The sequence below is a fragment of the Musca domestica genome, unplaced genomic scaffold (assembly GCF_030504385.1).
Source record: "Musca domestica strain aabys unplaced genomic scaffold, Musca_domestica.polishedcontigs.V.1.1 29, whole genome shotgun sequence".
Lineage (NCBI taxonomy): Eukaryota > Metazoa > Arthropoda > Insecta > Diptera > Muscidae > Musca > Musca domestica.
In genome coordinates, this window is record NW_026712296.1 from 2,422,546 (window position 1) to 2,441,895 (window position 19,350).

The 19,350-nt window shown below is 33.3% G+C and overlaps 2 protein-coding genes across 5 annotated transcripts in view; one reads left to right on the plus strand and one right to left on the minus strand.

Moving 5' to 3' along the window:
* Nucleotides 1–4,462: 4,462 nt before the first annotated feature.
* The window catches only part of LOC101893012 (uncharacterized), a 186,609-nt gene continuing 171,721 nt past the window's right edge, over nt 4,463–19,350 (minus strand). For 2 of the 3 annotated variants that reach the window (XM_011293092.3, XM_059124465.1), the window contains 10 exons: nt 9,694–9,819; nt 8,993–9,633; nt 8,772–8,927; nt 8,339–8,678; nt 7,467–7,589; nt 7,138–7,407; nt 6,865–7,078; nt 6,684–6,800; nt 6,281–6,628; nt 4,463–4,831 (listed from right to left, as the gene is read on the minus strand). In XM_011293092.3, the coding sequence (XP_011291394.2) occupies nt 4,596–4,831; nt 6,281–6,628; nt 6,684–6,800; nt 6,865–7,078; nt 7,138–7,407; nt 7,467–7,589; nt 8,339–8,678; nt 8,772–8,927; nt 8,993–9,633; nt 9,694–9,819 (2,571 nt within the window). In that variant the 3' untranslated portion in view covers nt 4,463–4,595. The remainder of the gene's footprint in view (nt 4,832–6,280; nt 6,629–6,683; nt 6,801–6,864; nt 7,079–7,137; nt 7,408–7,466; nt 7,590–8,338; nt 8,679–8,771; nt 8,928–8,992; nt 9,634–9,693; nt 9,820–19,350) is intronic. The other variant, XM_059124464.1, reaches the window with a different exon arrangement.
* LOC101890823 (huntington interacting protein related 1) lies at nt 13,127–18,011 on the plus strand. Of its 2 annotated transcripts, none has more exons than XM_005180805.4 (3): nt 13,127–13,279; nt 16,740–17,149; nt 17,219–18,011. In XM_005180805.4, exons 1-3 carry the CDS (start codon nt 13,265–13,267, stop codon nt 17,655–17,657), a joined length of 864 nt encoding a protein of 287 aa, XP_005180862.2. In that variant the 5' UTR covers nt 13,127–13,264; the 3' UTR covers nt 17,658–18,011. The 2 variants fall into 2 exon arrangements, with proteins under 2 accessions (XP_005180862.2, XP_058980449.1); XM_059124466.1 differs by lacking the exon at nt 13,127–13,279 and adding an exon at nt 15,388–15,885.

A 19,350-nucleotide genomic window follows, 5' to 3' on the forward strand; every position in this document is an offset into this window, starting at 1 on the left:
GTACCCGCCGATATTCGGTATTTTGATGATTTAAGCCACATTTTCCAATGGAATTGTCTTAAAATCCACACAAAAAGTTCTTTCTGAGTAGTTCACCCTCTGGAAGAGAATTCTTAATATAGGTCCACGATATCGCATAGCCTCCATACAACCGTACCCCTCGATATTCGGTATTTTGATTATTTCAGCCATAATTCCAATGGAATTGTATGAAATTCCACACAAGGAGTTCCGTACCGCTCGATATTCGGTATTTTGATCATTTGGGCACATTTTACAATGGCATTGTGTGAAATTCCCCACAGGAGTTCTTTCTAGGGATTTCACCCTCTGGAAGGTAATTGTTTATCCACGATATCCTGTAGCCCCCCATACAACCGTACCGCCCGATATTCTGTATTTTAATCATTTTGGGCATATTTTCCAATGGAATTGTCTGAAATTTCACACTAGGTGTTCTTTCTGACTACTTTATCCTCTGCAAAATATTTGTTTACATAGGTATAGTCCCCATACAACCGTAACCTCCGATATTCAGTATATAGATAACTTTAGGTACATTTTCCAATGAAATTGTCTGAAAATAAATACAAGGAGTTCCTTTTGAGTACTTAACCACTTGGAAGAGAATTGTCTATATAAATCTACAATATTGTATAGGCCATGGTACAATGAAGAGAAGGTAGGTCAACTTTGAAAAAATTGCAAGTATAGAGGTCTACCTGTTTGGCTTGTAATGTCAGAATTAGTATCAAAACAATAAAAAATCAAACAACTTGTTGCATTTATTTTGAATAGATAATTGAAAACCGCGATAATTGGATGAAAGGTCAACACTTCTTTTCAAAATCATGTACTATATATCTCTAAAGGATTATTTCGCAACAAAAACTCTAGATTTTGTCGATGCATACGTTGAAATAAACATTTTGAAAACACCCGAATTTGAATGTTTTCTGAACAATTTTTTTGTTATTGAAAAGAAAACACATACATAAACATAAAAGATGACATATTAAGCCAAGAAAATAAAAAAAAATTAAAATCATATGGTAGTTCTGCCCTACCTTGATATCATTGTACCATGGTATAGGCCCCTTACAACGGAACCACCGATATTCGATATTTTGATGATTGTAGCCTAATTTTTCAATTAAATTGTCTGAAAACCCACATAAGGATTTTCTTCAGAGAACTTCATCCCCTGGAAGATTATTGTCTATATAGGTCCACGATATCGTTTATCCCCATTATAACGGTTCCTCCCTATATTTTTGATGATTTTAGCAACATTTTTCAATGAAATTGTCTAAAAATCCATACTAGAAGTTCTTTCCAAGCACTTTAATCCCTGGAAGAGAAATATCTATACAGGTTCAAGATATCGTATAGCCCACACACAACGGTATACCCATGGTACAATGAAGAGAAGGTAGGCCAACTTTGAAAAAATTGCAAGTATAGAGATCTACCTGTTTGGTTTGTAATGTCAGAATTATTATAAAAACAATAAAAAATCAAACAACTTGTTGCATTTATTTTGAATAAATAATTTAAAACCGCGAAAACTGAATGAAAGGTCAACATTTCTTTTCAAAATCATGTTCTATATATCTCTTATGGTTTATTTCGCGACAAAAACTGTAGTCTTTGTCGATGCATACGTTGCAATAAGCATTTTGAAAACACCCGAATTTGAATATTTTCTGAAATTTTTTTTATTGAAAAGAATACGCACACATAAACAAATGAAGTTGACATATTAAGCCAAAAAAAAATAAAAAAATTGAAATCATATGGTAGTTCTGCCCTACCTTGAATTCATTGTACCATGGGTATACCCCGATATTTAGAGATTTTAGGGACGTTATTCGTTATACCCTACAACACTATGTGTTGGGGGTATTATAAGTTTGATTGGGCCAAAAATTATGTAACACCTCGAAATATTAATTTCCCCCATAGGAAAGTATATATGGATATTCCTATCTCGCCGAGCTGAGTCGATCTAGCTATGTATATCCGTCCGTCCGTCTGTCCATGTTAATTTGTAATCACTTTACAGGTCGCAATTATTGCCCGATCCACACGAAATTGAAAATAGAGGTGGGGTTAAGATCAGAATAGAACCCTATTTCTTTTGGAGATGATCGCATAATATTTAGGGGTTGAAATGGATCATAAACTGAAAAAAATCCTGATTTTGCAGTTGCTTTACAGTTGCTCGCAATTATAGTCCGATCGAAGCGGAAGTTAGCATGGGGTTAGAGTTTAGGGCTGGACAGAAGCCTTCCAATTTTGATGGTCATCTGGTAATATTTAGTGGGTGAAATAGACCATAACATTTGTGTTTAATAAAAGTAAAATTTTCCATTAAACCGCGAATATTTTTAATCCCGAAATCACAAATAGACGAACGGGTCATAAAAAGATGCAAGTAATGATGTTAATATAGATTTTGTAGTATTTTGTGACATTTTTTATATTTTCATATTTTTTATCACATGCGATTTTTTCAATTTGACTCATAATATTGAAGTGTATATTTTGTAATATTTTTTATCTTACAACACAGGTTGGGGTTATATATACAGATTACAATTATCGTCCGATCCTCACGAAAATTTTCACAAGGGTAGACTTAGGCTCAGAAGGGCTAGACCTATTGTTTTCAAAGATGTCCGCAATATATTTAGGGGTTGAAATGGACCAAAAACTAAAAATGTTCCTGATTTTGCAGCACTTATAACATTAACATTAACCAACATTACTTACAGGTGATATCCAAAATACACAAAAATGCGAACTGCTGGCTTTTTATGCTGATATAGCCAAATATCGTAGGGAAGAAGTCTAGCATTTAGATTGACCATTGGATTATATTTAGCTGTAAAATGGACCACAACAATAAAGAGCACAACGGAGTTCGTAAATATAGGGCAAATGTCACTGGTGAAAATGCTTGGCAGTGCTCCGTGACATAATCTCAAAAGCGAAATCTTCCAAAATGGATTTGGACATAAGAGGGCCTCTAACATGTTGTAGTGTTGTAGGGTATCACATGGTCGGCCCCGCATGACTATAGCCTTTGCTTACTTGTTTCAAATTGTTGTTGTTTAAAATTCGTAATGGGTACTATAGAATATGACAAAAAATTGCTTATGCAGGTCCACGTCTTCGTATAGCCTTCATATAATGGTACATCCCAATATTCAGTATATTGATGATGTTAGCGACATTATACACTGGAGTTGTTTCAAATTTCGTATTTAGAGTTTGTAATGGCAACTAAAGTCTATAATAGAAAATTATCTATGCAGATCCAGGCCTTCGTACAAGCCCTATATATCAGTACCTCCATATATTCTGCATTTTGATGATTTTTGTTCCATTATTCACGGATTTTTTTTCAAGTTTCGTATTTCAATATTGTAATAACTTATGACAAAAGTTGCAGGTTCACGTCTTCGTATAGACCCCAATATAACGACTATATTCAGTATTTTACGGATTTTAACAGAATTTTTGGTGAATGTTATTTTTTTTTTAAATTTCCAAATTCGTTCCACAAATCATCATGTACAATTTTCAGCCTTAAATCCCAAATCTTTCGCCAATAGAAAGAAAGCAGTATTATAGATTATTATTAACTTGATAAATTGCAATTTATTTAATAGTATGTATAATTTTATTTGTATATAAAACACTCGTTTAAAATTATATCTATATTTCAAATAGGGTATATCGTTTTTTTAATATTGATTTTCGCTTGATTTGTTTCGAATGTATGGTGTATAACTAGAGACTTATCGATGTAATTTACATATTGAATAGAAATAAACAAAAGTTGTGATACAATAAGAAATATCTTTAGTAATAAATAACAAAAGTACACACATACATATATATGCTTTAGAATATTTATAAACAATTATGAAATTAATAAATACACGTTCTTTTCACTCTTCCAGCATTAAAAATTAACAATTATTGGGTGTTATGACAATAAAATATGTATATTAAGAAACATAGAAAGAGAGAAACAAGCTCAAAATGTTGAACAGATATATTTATTATATGTAGTTTAAAGTTATTCTATAAATAGAAAGAAAATTTCGACCACGGTACTACAAATCGACATACATAAATATTGTAATGATACTTGTATATATGAATGTTGATTACAATAAGCTCACCTATATCCATTTAGAGTAAATTGTATATGCTGGGAATATAACTCTAAGTAGTTAGGCTCTGGGACTTTCGGTTAACATCATCGATATAATATTTATTGCATTTGGAAGTTATTAATCATTTAATTTTGTAGATTCCTAGTTGAGAGTTTCCTAAACTATTATTAAGGCACTTGTTTCTTGGATTTGATATTCAAACATACAAAGGAAACCGCATCGAGACTAAATTGAAAAAGTAATTGCTTATAAAAAACTCTGCAGCGTATCAAAATGCATTTACTTTCAAAATTTTTATTTATAAACTGAATTTTGCTTTTATAGCACCGTGTTGTAAATCTTGTTTGTGTATAGAAATTGATGGCTTAAATAAAAGTTCAACACTGTTAATGTTGTTTGCGGCTTTTACGATTCTTGATCATTACAATCTCCATGCTTAGAATCCTTTAAATGCTGCAACTGTTGTTCGTTTTTTCTATTCATTGTAAATGTATGGCATTTGAGAAGGAATTTATTACCGCCATTATTGTTGCCCACCGGTGAAACGAGTATGGCATCTGTTGGATTTGATGTCCAGGTTGTTATTAAATCATTATTATCCTGATCGGGTGTCATGCATATATCAGACAAAATACCACTTTCTGCATAGCATACGCAACATATAAGGTAGATTATAAATATTAATTTGAGTTATTGGCATAAATGTTTCAAGAGTTATATGTGTAATAATCCATTTCATAAGGGTAATATAGAATATAGATTCAAACATTAAATAAAATATCATTATACCAAACCATTTAAAGAGAAACTATTTGAAATATATTTTATTTACAGTTTTATTAAAACATGTACAAGTATAAACAGAGATAAGATTCCCTACACTACATACATGCATAATTTTTACAAAGTAAGATTTGTTAATACCAGAATGTGTGAATAGCATAAAAGACAGTGCCCTAAATCAGACGTGCACATATAAAATATTATTTTCGAAAAATAGACCCGAGACGACTCTAATGTAATCTGCAGTCGACAAAAAAAGGAAATCAAAGAAACCAACTGAACGAATATTTTGAAGAAAGATTAAAATATAACCACTACGGAAAATCAAAAAGAGCTCCGATACCAAATATCTTTCTTGTGGAGTGCATATTACGCATGCGAGGGACTTAAAATCCCAAATCGGATGAAACATATAAATGGGCTATAGCTATAACCGAACCGCTAGTCTCTAAACTTGATGTACTTGCTTCTAGACTGAATTCGGTGGGATGTACCTAAATTCAGGTCATTTGGACTTATATTGGTCATTTGGTTCTTAATTAACCCGAAGTCGGTTGAAGATATATGGAAGCTATATCTGAATCTGATCCGATTATGATCAATTTCAATACGGTTCGTCCTTGGGCCAAAGAAAATTTAATTTAATAATAAATGCGACCTGCATTTTGTTCACAAGAATACATGGACGGACGGACAGATGAACTGACATGCATAAATCGACTCAGAAAGTGATTTAAGAGATCCTCAAAAGTAACTATGGGTCTATTTCGCTTCCTTCTCCATATTACCATCATGTGGTGTAGGGTATAAATATCGATAAAAAAAAATACCAACACAAAAAGCGCGCGAATCCTGGTCGTTGTATATATCTATTCCAAAACTAGCCCTTGACTTTTGTTGGCAAGCAGTTCCCTCAATAATGTTATATATTTCAATGATAATTGTAACATTTTAGTCGAACATATAAATATATTGAATAAATAAAAACGGAGGGTCCTTTTGAAATGTGTGGAACAGGAAATTATTGTATGAAAATTAATAAAAAAAATATTTTTGGTACTCTACAAAATTTGCGGCAAGAAGTTCGTGATCTACCGACAATTAAACAAATAATTAAAGTTATATAAATGTATACAAATTAGCTAAAAAATACTAATACAGCATGCAAGACGAAAAAAATGCAAACACAACATTTTATATACACACCAAAATTAAAACACATTATTTACAACAAATTATTTACAAACAATGAAAAGTTTTGTAATGTGCATATTAAAAACAATAATAATTTAAATCAAAATCAATACCCATAGATAGTTGGCTGACAATGGTGGTTGAACGTTTGTGATTATTCCGAATTCTGGTACCCGTACCATGGCTATGGCAAACACTGTGGTGATGGTGATTTGAGGATTTGTTATTCTCATGTTGATCCAAAGTCTGAGATTCATTAATCAGTTCCAAACCTATACCAGGCTGATAATGATGAGAGGTATTGTGAACTGAGGAGTTCGATGATGTGGTGGATGATTTACTCAATGACGAACTGCTGGTACCACTTGACAAAGAACTTTCCGATATTAGGGATGTAGGTCGACGCGATGTCTTCATTTGATCCGTATTGAGGCCCACAAATGAGTGACGTAATTTTGGGGCTGAAATAAAAGGTACACATCTTACATAATTCCATTTTATGTCATTTACACTTACCTTTACCCAATTGACTGATGGTAATCGATCTGTCATTTATTTGATTGTTACTGGGTCGTATGTCCAGACATGGTTTACTACCAATACCCATCGAAGACATCTCAGCAAGGCGAATTTCTGTATAAGATATACATATTAGAAATTTTAAAATAACCTACATTTTTTGATTGGTTTCAAATACCTCGATTTCTTTTCGCTTGGGTCCATAATAGTTTTGAAATCTCTTCAGTCCATGCATTCTTTATATCCTCTGACATGCACTGTAAGGTCCATGTATCTTCGGGTTTACGTTTTCTAAACCAAATTTCAAATTTGGTTGGCGAATCACCCACATGGGCTGTTAAACCAATATCCGAAGTCTTAATACTATTCTTGTAAATATATATATCAAGATTCTGTAGAGAATGATGTCAGTTTTTAGAAATTCAAATATTTATGTTTGCATTTTACCCACCTTATGGTCGGGAAATCTTCGAGATTTACTGAATAATACCAATTCTTCGAATAGAAATATATGTCTCAGAGTTTTCTTACCACCTCGTCCCTGCCATACTAGAAATTCATTTTGTCTTAACAGACGACCCTGTTCTTTGAGATTGACATCACAGTCACGTAATGAGTCCATGGCAAGTAGATCATTTCCATGCCTTAATTGAAATTTGACCATTTCTTCGGCTTTCTGAAGCTCTTCAACGTCGGCAGCTATCTCCTGAAGTGCAGGGCCCTAGAAAACGACAAAGTGTTTAAGAAAAAGAACGTTTTATTGAATATTTATTCGCATACCTCCACGTTGCTGCAGGCCTTAACCAATTGCTGCAGTAGAAGAGCATATTTTCCCATGCGTTGCACGGGCTTTAATAGATACGAGGCCAAATCCATTTTATCATTTAATTCAATTTGTTTCGACTGTAAAATAATAATAATAATAATCATAATAGAAATTTTAAAGGAAAAGTGCGGAAAAAACTTCAAGATTTGTTATTATAATTTCTGCAAATTCCAGTTTGTTGGTGGTCATAAATATGAGTCTCCGATTTCTTTCGGCACCTCCCGATATTCGGTATTTTGATGATTTTAGCGGCATTATTAACCGGAATTGTTTCAAATTTGGTATTTGAAGTTCGTAATGGATACTACAGCCTATACCATATAACGATACCTCCCGATATTTGGTATTTTGATGATTTAGCTACATTATTCACCGAATTTTTTTCAAGTTTCGCATTTGAATATTGCTTATGACAACAGTTGCCTATGCAGGTCCACGTTGTCGTATAGACCCTAATATAGCGACTACATTCTGTCTTTTTAAGATTTGAACAGAATTTTGAACGGAACGTAGAAGAACAAAGGTCAAACCAATTTTTGAATTGAAAATGTTGAATGAAAAATTAATTAAATTTGAAAAACGCGAATTATAATAACCTCCGAATGACGTCGAAAATATTTAAAAATCTACTCTTATTTGAAAAAAACATTTAAATTTTGTTGACATATAAATGCTCCCAAACGTTGATGCATCTACCTGAATTCTTCAAAGTTCGGCCCGGCCGGAACTTACAGCTTTTTACTTGTTTAAACTATATTCTCTTCTAGTCTTGCCTAGCAAAAATTATTAAAGGCAATAATCACTAAGGAAAAAAGGCAATAATCACCTTAAAAAACGTCGTTCCGTATTCACTCATAAGGGCATCACTTTTTGGTTTGTTTTTATTATAGAGTGCATATAAATAGAATTTTGATTCCATTTGCAGGAAGGCAGCACCAACTTTCAGAGGATTATTCTCGTAACGTTCCAATTCGGCAAGGAAATGATTATTATGGAATTCAAATATTTTCTCAATATTTCCAAAGATTACATTACGTTGCCCGCGTAACGATTGTGGAATATCATCACGTAACAATTCATCGATATAATTCTCAATGACATAGTAAAGTGAACGTACATAATCACGTTCCGTGCCAATCATTTCGCGCATGATCAAGAGGAGCGTTCTGAAACACATAAGATATTGGATGAATTGAGTAAAATATTGGTCAAATACATATTTATTTTTTAAATTTCACTGATTTATGGGAAATATTTACTTTTGTATTTTGGGATCTAAGCAACTCAGTTCTTCTAATTTTGGCAATTCAAAAGTGGAGGCAAAACATTGCAAATGTTTATTTGCCTCCAGTGGTGAGTGTATATTCATATAGCATTTAGATGGCTGCTCGAAGCATTCATCATCGAGTTCATCACTAAAAAAAAACAGATTTCAATTAGTCTGAGTTATGCCCTTTGCTAATCTCAATTTTTCACTCACTGTTTTTTATATAAATGTTCAGATTCTTCATTCAGACTTTGGCATGAACATATTCGCGTTAATTTCGGATTCCCCTCACAACGTTGACACTCGCCAACGCCCGAGTCGGCTATTTTCGAGCGTCCCTCTTCTTCGTCATTATCCATTAGGTCATCTTCCATATAGTCTAGATTTCGACTGTCACGCCAGCATTGACAAGCGCTGGGACTCTCATATGAACCGGTACCATAACTACTTGATCTGTGGCATAATAACCGTGTTTTCTGTTGCTGATCCGGTGTACTGCTTATCATTTGTGACGACAGCATAATATTTGGGGTTCTATCTAGGCTATGGTGATTATTGTTATGACTTAAATTTAAGGTTTCCGGTTTACGTTTTCCCTTGTCACGATATTTCTCGAGCAGACCTTTAACACCATATTTTTCCACCAGTCGTTCCATTTCCAGTTGGGAATTTTCATCTTGATTACTTTGATTTAATAGCTGATGGAGACGTGTAAATCCTTCTATGCGTTCACGGGCCGATTCTAATTTCTCAGCAAAGCTATCCAAGGCCTGGCGTAGATGTAAGGCACTTTCTTGTAATGGATCCATATTGGCGGCCGCAACATGTAAATCGCGACCTTTGGCCAAATTTTTCTAAAATAAAAGATTTTGTTAGAGATTGTTTGATACACATTAAGGAAGTGTTAGGCATACCATCGATATAAAGTAATATTTTTCAAATTCCTGTTCACGTTCCTTCATCGGTGTATCCCAATCCAATTCCATGTTAATGAAGCGTTGTAAACATTCACTGCCATCGTTGGTTATCCATGATGTTACCTGATAATAGAAAAAAAAAAACAAAACATGAAAACAGTAGTAAGACAATGATTGAGACAGAATGCATAGGATCTAAGGCAAGAATTCCTTGAAACATTGAAATCTTATTCATCTTAAATCTTACAGACAAACTCAATTCAAATCAGTTTTTATACCCTACCCTTTCGGGTTAATTGTGCATCAAATGACCAATATCAGTGCAAATGACCTGAAATTTGGTACATCCGATCGAAATCAGTCTAGAAGCGAGTGCATTAAATTTGGTGAAAATCGTTTTAGACACAGATATAGCTGCCACATATATGTTTCATCCGATTTCGTGTTTAAGTCACTCGAATTCGTAATATGACCTCCACAAGAATGATATTTGGTAGCAGATATCAGATACAGCCCAGAAATACCTCTGCAAAATTTATCGAGATCGCTTCAGATTTGGAAATAGCTTCCATATATATCTTTATCAGATATCAGGTTTATTGTGCACCAAATGGCCCATATCAGACCAAGTAACCTGAATTTTGGCATATCCGACCGAATTAAGTCTAGAAGCGTGTGCATTAAATTTGGTGAAAATCGGTTTAGATATAGATATAGCTCCCACATATATGTTTCGTCCGATTAGGTCTTTAAGTCCCTTACATTACTAATATGCACTCCACAACCTTGATATTTGGTCCCAGATATCAGTACAACCCATCAGTTTTAAATTTTATCGAAATCGTTTCAGACTTGAATATAGCTCCAATATATATCGTCGGCCGATTTTGGGTTAATTGAGCACTAAATGACCAATATCAGACCAAGTAACCTGAATTTTGGCACATCCGACCGAATTCAGTCTAGAAGCAAATACATCAGTCAATTTAGTGAATATCGGTTCACATATAGCTTTATATGTTTCGTCCGATTAGGTCTTTAAGTCCCCCACATTCGTAATACGCATTCAACAACAATGATATTAGATACCAGATATCCTATACTGCTCGGAAATAGCTTCCATATATATCCTTAAACCGATTGGCCCAAATTGAGTGAATTTCGGGACGTACGTTTCCATTTGGTGGAACTCGGTTCCGATATATTTGTTTAATATAATCCTTCTCGAAGTGAGTTCCTACACTTTATAGCAATGTTATTTGGTATAAAAGATTTAAATGTCTCTGTCAAATTTAGTGAAATCGATTCATAATTGGATATGCCTCCCATTTATTGGTTTCTTCTGAAAAAAATAATAATAATAATAATACATAATAATAATAATAATAATAATAATAATAATAATAATAATAATAATAATAATAATAATAATAATAATAATAATAATAATAATAATAATAATAATAATAATAATAATAATAATAATAATAATAATAATAATAATATTATTATTATTATTAATTATTAATTATCTTTATTTATGTCACTGGCCCCTCTTTCCACGTCTCTGATAGATGCAAAATGTATTTCCTTGTAAATGCCAATATTATTCCGTTCTATTGAAATTACAAATCAAAGATTAAATTTACACACAACAACAATTAAAGAAACATTAAGTTCGGCCGGGTCAAACTTTTAATACCCTCCACCTTAGGGTAAAAAAAACAGAAGAAATGTGGCAAAAACCATTAAAATGCCGATTATGAGGAGGTACTGTTATATGGGGCTACACCAAAACGTGGACCTATAATTACAATGTTTCGCCACGAACTAGGACCCATTATGACCCACAAATACCAATTTTTAGACAAATCAGTAAAAACATGTGGCAAAAACCATCAAAATACCGAATATCGGGAGGTACCGTTGTATGGGGGCTATACCAAATCATGGACCCATACATGCAATGTTTCGCCACCGGAGCTGTAACCCTTTATGACCAACAAATACCACTTTTCAGACAAATCCGTGAAAAAATGTGGCAAAAAAACTACAATACCGAATATCGGGAGGTACCTTTGTATGGGGGCTATACCACAACGTGGACCTATACATGGAATGTTTTGCCACTCGCTCAGGGACCCGTTATGACCTACAAATACCAATTTTCAGACAAATCCGTGAAAAAACGTGGCATAAATCATCAAAATACGGAATATCGGGAGGTACCGTTATATGGGGACTATACCAGAACGTGGGCCGATATATGTAATTTTCAATACCAACCATCCTAGACACAATGCAAATAGCTCTGCTAATAATGTGGGCTGTATCGTGATTTCAACAGACAGACAGACTGACAGACGGACAGACAGACAGACGGACATCGTTAAATCGACTTAGAATTTTATGCTGATTATGAATATATATACTTTATGGGGTCTAAGACGAATATTTAAGGATGTTACAAACGGAATGACAAAGTTAATATACCCTTCTTTCCAAGGTGGAGGGTATAATTATAAATTTCTATGTCGTTGTCGATATCATAAGTTGATAATTTTTGTAAACAAAAGTAAGTTAATTTCATTTGTAGACATGTATAATTGTATGTATCAAAATTAGAGCTGACAATACCGTAGATAAACAAAGATATAGACGTAGAAATGCTCCGATCGAGTTTTTTTCCAATGCCCTGTTCATTCTCGAATGCCAATAAATATTTTGTATAACTATTTAATTAACAAAAGACTGTGATTAGTTTGAATGTAAATGTACATCCTTAAATAAAAATAGGCAAGAAAATCTTCAGTTTTCCCAAAAATCGTCCACGAATAATTACATTTGTTTGGTTTGAGTCACTTGACCTTTTTGGCCTATGGCAATATTATTGATATACTCCCCATGAAATATTGCAATTATAATATTGGAATTTGTTTAATGTACGTCCGATATTTCTGCGAATTCTGACATTTTGATTACCTAGGCTGAGACAGAGAGAAAATTCGTAAACGGCCTATTTGTACAGGCGTTTATGTTTTTGCGAAATTGTGAAAATTTGACTGATTCGACATCTCTATTGTCAAATTGTTATTTTTATTTTCCGTTTGATAAGATGGAATGAGTCATTGCTCAAGACACAATATTTATAATATCTATACGTTATTTATTTTGAGGGTACATGTTTACTTGTCGCTCACATTGTTATGGATTTTTTAAATTCGACAGATTAAATCCATTTTTTCACTTGTCGAAAATTTGCAGTATTTCTGTGGGCATGTTTTTTAGTATGGAAACTACTAATCCTTACAACAATTGGCTGAGTAATGCGTTCAATTTTTAGCAAATAATAGATTGCAATAAGAGATATTAGAGTGTTGAGTCGATTAGATAAGACTAAAGAGCAAAATAATAACAGAAATTAAATAAATTAGACCTGTCAAAGACATGCTATGAATACCAGGTAGTTGAGTTTGGCCGCTTCTGGTGTTAAGATACACATTTCGAATTAAAATGTGCATGTTTTTCTCGGTTTATTTGTTATAAATTAGAACAGCAATAAATTAAAATGGTTGAAGATTTGGTAATAATTGATTTTGATTTATATAGCTATAGTGACCATATGGAGGTGTTGTAAACAAACAATTATAGACAGAGGGATGAAGTATTATTCAACTGAAGGACTGAAAACTGCAAAAAAGTGTTTTATTTGCGAAAGTAAAATTTTAGAGTTCGTTCAAATCTTAAACTTTCGTATGGATTGGTTAAAAAATAGATATACAAAAATATATATATATATGCTGCTGTACGGCTGTTTAAACAAGAGCAACATTAAAAAAATAGATTAGTTGGATGGAATAGATAAGTTGGAGGTCGTGCCTTTATAAAACATGGAATAAAAAAATGGTTTCCATAACAACACATATATGGGAATTAGACCTGAAGAGCGGAGAATTCTCAAATGAAGCTCTTCCCGAATTAAAGCAGCGAAAACATAGAAATCATAAACCTGTTTTTATACCCTACACCACAAGGTGGTCAGGGTATTATGTCTTTGTGCATTTGTTTGTAACAGGCAAAAGGAAACGAGATAGACCCATAGTTCCTTTTGATGATCAGCATAGAATCACTTTCTGAGTTGATTTATGCATGTCAGTCCGTCTGTCCGTCCGTCCGTCCGTCCGTCTGTCCATGTATTCTTGTGAACAAAATGCAGGTCGCATTTATTATCCGATTGACATGAAACTTTGCAAACAACATTTGTTTGGCCCAAGGACGAACCCTATTGAAATTGGTGAAAATCGGTCTAAATTTAGATATAGCTCCCATATATATCTTCGTCCGATTTGCCTTTTATTGTGCACCAAACGTGTAATATCAGGCCGAATAGTATGAAATTTTGCACATACAACCAAATTAGGCCTGAATATAAGTATGCCAAATTTGATCGAAATCGGTTCAGATATAGATATAGCTCCCATATATATTGTTCATCCGATTTGTTATTTTTGTTCTCCGCAGCCGTAATATGCACTCTGTAACAACAATATTTGGGTAAATATATCAAATGCAGCTCAGAAATACCTTTGCTAAATTTTATTGAGATCGGTTCAGATTTGGATATAGCTCCCATATATAACTTGGTCCGATTTACCATTTATTGTGCACCAAACGTCTAATATCTGTCCAAATGGGATGGAATTTGGCACATACGACCGACCGAAGAAGGTAGTATGCCAAATTTGGTGAAGATCGGTTCAGATATAGTTATAGCTCCCATATATATTGTTCATCCGATTTATTGTATTTGTTACCCACAGCCGTAATATGCACTCCGTAACAACGATATTCAGGGAAATATATCAAATACAGCTCAGAAATATCTTTGCCAAATTTTATCGAGATCGGTTCAGATTTGGATATAGTTCCCATATATATTTTTATCCGATTTCAAATTAATTTCGCACCAAATGGGCAATACAAGTCCGAATTTAAAAGATACAAATGCTTCGGCATATTTAGTCCTTTGAATTTTAAATTATAATATAATCATAGCGTGTATGATTAAATTCTCCCATAAAAACTTTTAATTATTAAGTGGAGCTCAACTAAATTAGCAAAGTGGTGTAGGGTATCACAAAATCGGCCCCGCCCGACTTTAGGACTTTCTTTACTGTTTTTTTTTTTGTAAAAGAACAACGGAGTTGTAGGTTGAACTAGTTCAATTTCGGCTCATAATTATAACTTGTTAAAATGCTTTTTCTGTATCTGCACCTTAACATTTTTCGGATTATTTCAGACATCCGTGCAAGAGACCGCTTTTTGTGATAAGAACAGAATTTGGCGCACTGACAGAGAAATCTGAGCGGTAAACTATGCGAACATAAAAGCCAGGAAATGAATGAATATTTCGACTTTTCCCTGCTAACTGCAACAGGAAGACTCATAATGATACCACTTTACTATCGAAATGATGAGGCAACGATCATAACCGTTAATTCAGATAACATGATAGTATTTTTATACCCTACACCACAAGTGGTAAGGGTATTATGTCTTTGTGCATTTGTTTGTAACATGGAGAAGGAAGCGAGATAGATCAATAGTTACTTTTGAGGATCATAGAATCACTTTCTGAGTCGATTTATGCATGTCAGTCAGTCCGTCCATGTATTCTTGTGAACAAAATACAAGCCGCATTTATTATACGATCGAGGTGAAATTTTTAAAACAATATTTGTTTGGCCCAAGGACGAACCCTATTGAAATTGGTGATAATCGGAACAGATTTAGATATAGCTCCAATACATATTCAACCAATTTCGGGTTAATTGTGCACTAAACAGCCAATATCAGTCCAAATCACCTGAATTTTGGCATATCCGACCGAATACAGTCTAGAAGCAAATACATCAAATTTCGTGAAAATCGGTTCAGATACAGCTATAGCTCCGATTTGGCGTTTAAGTACCTCACATTCGTAATATGCATTCGACAACAATGATATTTGGTACCAGATATCTTATAGAGCTCGGAAATACCTCTGCCAAATTTTATCAGGATTGGTTCAGATTTGGATATAGCTCCCATATATATGTTCAACCGATTGCGGGTTAATTGTGCACCAAATGACCAATATCTGCCAAAAAGTCCTACATTTTGGTACACCCGACCGAATTCAGTCTAGAAGTAAGTACATCGAATTTGGAGAAAATCGGTTCAGATATAGCTAAAGCTCCCAAATATATAATTCATCCGATTTGGTGTTTAAGACCCTCACATTCGTAATACGCATTCGACAACAATGATATTTGGTACCAGATTTCTTATAAAGCTCGGAAATACCTTTGCCAATTTTTTTCGAGAACGGCTAAGATTTGGATATAGCTCCCACATATATACGCTTAATCCGGTTTCAGGCTTATTGTGCAAATAATGACTAATATCAACCCAAATGGAGTAAATTTCCATTTTGTGCCACTTGTCTCCGATATATATTTTTTAATATAATTCTACTCGAAGTCATATCCTACACTCTATAGCAATGTTATTTGGTATAAAAGATTGAAATGTAGCTGTCAAATTTAGTGAAAATCGATGCAGAATTGGATATGCCTCCCATATATATTATTTTCTTCTGAAACCTAAATATAACTGCTCTGAAGCCAAATGTTGATAGGTGGTATGATTTACTTCAAATAAATTATTTTTTACAGAAGCTCTACTAAATATACATAGTGGTGTAGGGTATCATATAGTCGGCCCCGCCCGACTTATGACTTTTCCTTACTTGTTTGTAACTACAATTGCCATTAAGTGGATATTGATTGTAGTACACTAGCGCTAGAAGGTCGATTTGGCTTGGCTTTGAAATGGATAATAATAATAATAAAATTCCCCATAAATATTCCCGATTACACTTAAAGTTATTGTTCACTTTTACTGTTTACTTTTCTACAGTAGCAAAAATAATCAATAATTTGTTTTATGATATAATTTCCTAATACTAATAACTTCATGCCTTTTCATTTTTCTTCGATTAGAAAAAAGCAATTAGGAAATGTCTCTGTCCCAAGGAGAAACCATTGGATCCAGCCTACGCCCGTCTTATTATATTAAAATCGTATGAAACACAAAATGGTCATCGTATACTGAGTATGCCGCAACAACAGGAACTGACTTCAAATAGATTTTCCATGTGGAAATTTTGTATTTTAATGCATAAAATCTTGCACGAAGGGTATGAACAAATTCTTATAGATAGTTATGCAAATATTGCGCAATTCGGAAAATTGGCAAACTTTTGGTCGAGTCAAACAACACATCATCTGGCACAATGTATTATCCAATACTGTAAAGTTTTGCAAAGAAAAATTATATTTCATCAGACCTATCGACACATTAAAGGCAATTTTGAATGTGATTATGAAAAGGATTTAGATATCAATACAACGTGAGTAAAAAATCTTAAAACAATTTTTTTTATAAATTATTAATTTATCTTTTCTCTTCTATGGTTCAGCTTTCAGCTATGTTTGGATATGTGTGACTATTTGGAAGATCTGCTGGATCTGCAGCATCTTATATTTATTGACTTGACAACTAATCAAATTTTTCCGGATTCAAAACAAGGTTTATGTCGTTTGACAGCCTTTACAACCATTATGACAGAATGTAATTTGATGTATCAGCATTTAGTGGATGTTTTACGATTACTGCACTCACAATTGTCGCCAGATTATATTTCCGGCTTAAGTGTACGCTTTAACAATGTGATATTTATTCAACTGCGGAGATTTTATGAACAAGTTCGGTCGCTTCCCTTGTCATCAAACTATTTCGACGTACCAGTATTGCCAACGGAATCACCCATAGTAACAGGTGTATATTACACAACACCAGCCATAAATAGGAATAGTCATGAGCCAAGTGCACCATTAATAACCGATTTAGACTATTAGTTAAGATGGTGTAAATATTGAGTATGTGAATTTATATAGGTTTTAAAGGTTTTCCTTTACACATGTAATTATGTGTATATTGCATTCATAAGATATAATTAACATGAACTATATAGATATTAAAATTATATGGTCAAATTACTTTAATTTACAATTTAAATATATTAAAGCGTTTTTTATTGTTTTTGTTTATTTTGCAATCGTTCTGAAGATTTTGTGAAATATGCTCTGTGTACCACATGCTTTAGCGGCAATAACATGTATGTAAACCTTGACAACTGATATGATATGGTAAGGAGGAAATAATTTTCCTTTCTTCTAAAATTGGAAAAATAAATATAAGATCTAATTAAATCAGTTATTCTTTTCATTTACTTTTGTAAAATATATTTATGAAGTAACTTAAAAAATCCAAAGCTATGTCAATTGTTCATGGAATCCAAAAAAAAGTAAGAAACGAATTTGCCGAATTTTTTAAAGAAATAAAATCCCTTAAAAATTCTTTTAAATTCTTAATTATACCTTTACGGCGAGATGGCAACTGTTGTCATAAGCTATTGCAACATTCAAATGCGTAACTTGAAAAATAAATATGTAGCTAAAATCATCCAAATACCGAATATAGGGAGATATCATGGGGGCTATATCAAAACGTGGACCTGTACAATTTTCTGTCTTAGGCTGTAGCATCCATTACAAACTTTAAATACCAATTTTGAAATAATTCCGATGAATAATGACGATAAAATCATCAAAATACCGAATATCGGGAGGTACCGTTGTATGGAAGCTATACGAAGACGTGAACCTGCACAGACAATTTTCTGTCTTAGGCTGTAGTATCCATTATGAACTTTAAATACCAAATTTGAAACATTTCCGGTGAATAATGTCACTTCAATCACCAAAATACCGAAAATAGGGAGGTGCCGTTATATGGGGCTACACGAAGACGTGGACTTGCACAGGCAATTTTCTGTCTTAGACTGTAGTATCCTTTACGAACATTAAATTCCAAATTTGAATTCCGGTGAATAATGTCCTAAAATCATCAAAATACCGAATATCCGGAGGTTCCGTTATATGGGGCTATACGAAGACGTGGACCTTCACAGACAAATTTCTGTCATAGGCCATACTACGAACTTCAAATACCAAATTTGAAACAATTCCGGTTAATAATGTCGCTAAATTCATCAAAATACCGAAAATAGGGAGGTGCCATAATATGGCGGCTATACCAAAAGTTGACCTACATGGCCCATTTTCCATACCAAAAGTCCTGCATACATAATACACATTTGAGTAAAATTTTATCAACCTACTTCATTTCGATCGGGAGATAGAGTCATTTCAAAAGACGGACGGACATCGCTAAATCAACATAGAATTTTATGGAATGACAAAAATCTAAGAATTGAAACAAGTTGCATTTGGTTGACAAATTTCATTTCTCTTCTATACGATATTAATGACTGAAATATGTTACATCTGTAATGTTTAGATTAACAGGTGTCCCATGATCTATCATATAAAAATGTTAATTTATACCAATTAATAAACAAAAAAAAAAACTAGCACAACACATTGTAAATAAAAAATTATTGTCCATAAACTAATTCCATCCATAGAAAGTGCAAGTTTCACACAACATTATTGCATTTGCTGAGATAAAAACGAAGAAACCACTTTT

Coding starts and splice junctions, on each gene's coding strand:
- LOC101890823 (XM_005180805.4), top strand. Junction 17,150..17,218: donor GATTTAGATATCAATACAAC/GTGAGTAAAAAA, acceptor TCTATGGTTCAG/CTTTCAGCTATGTTTGGATA.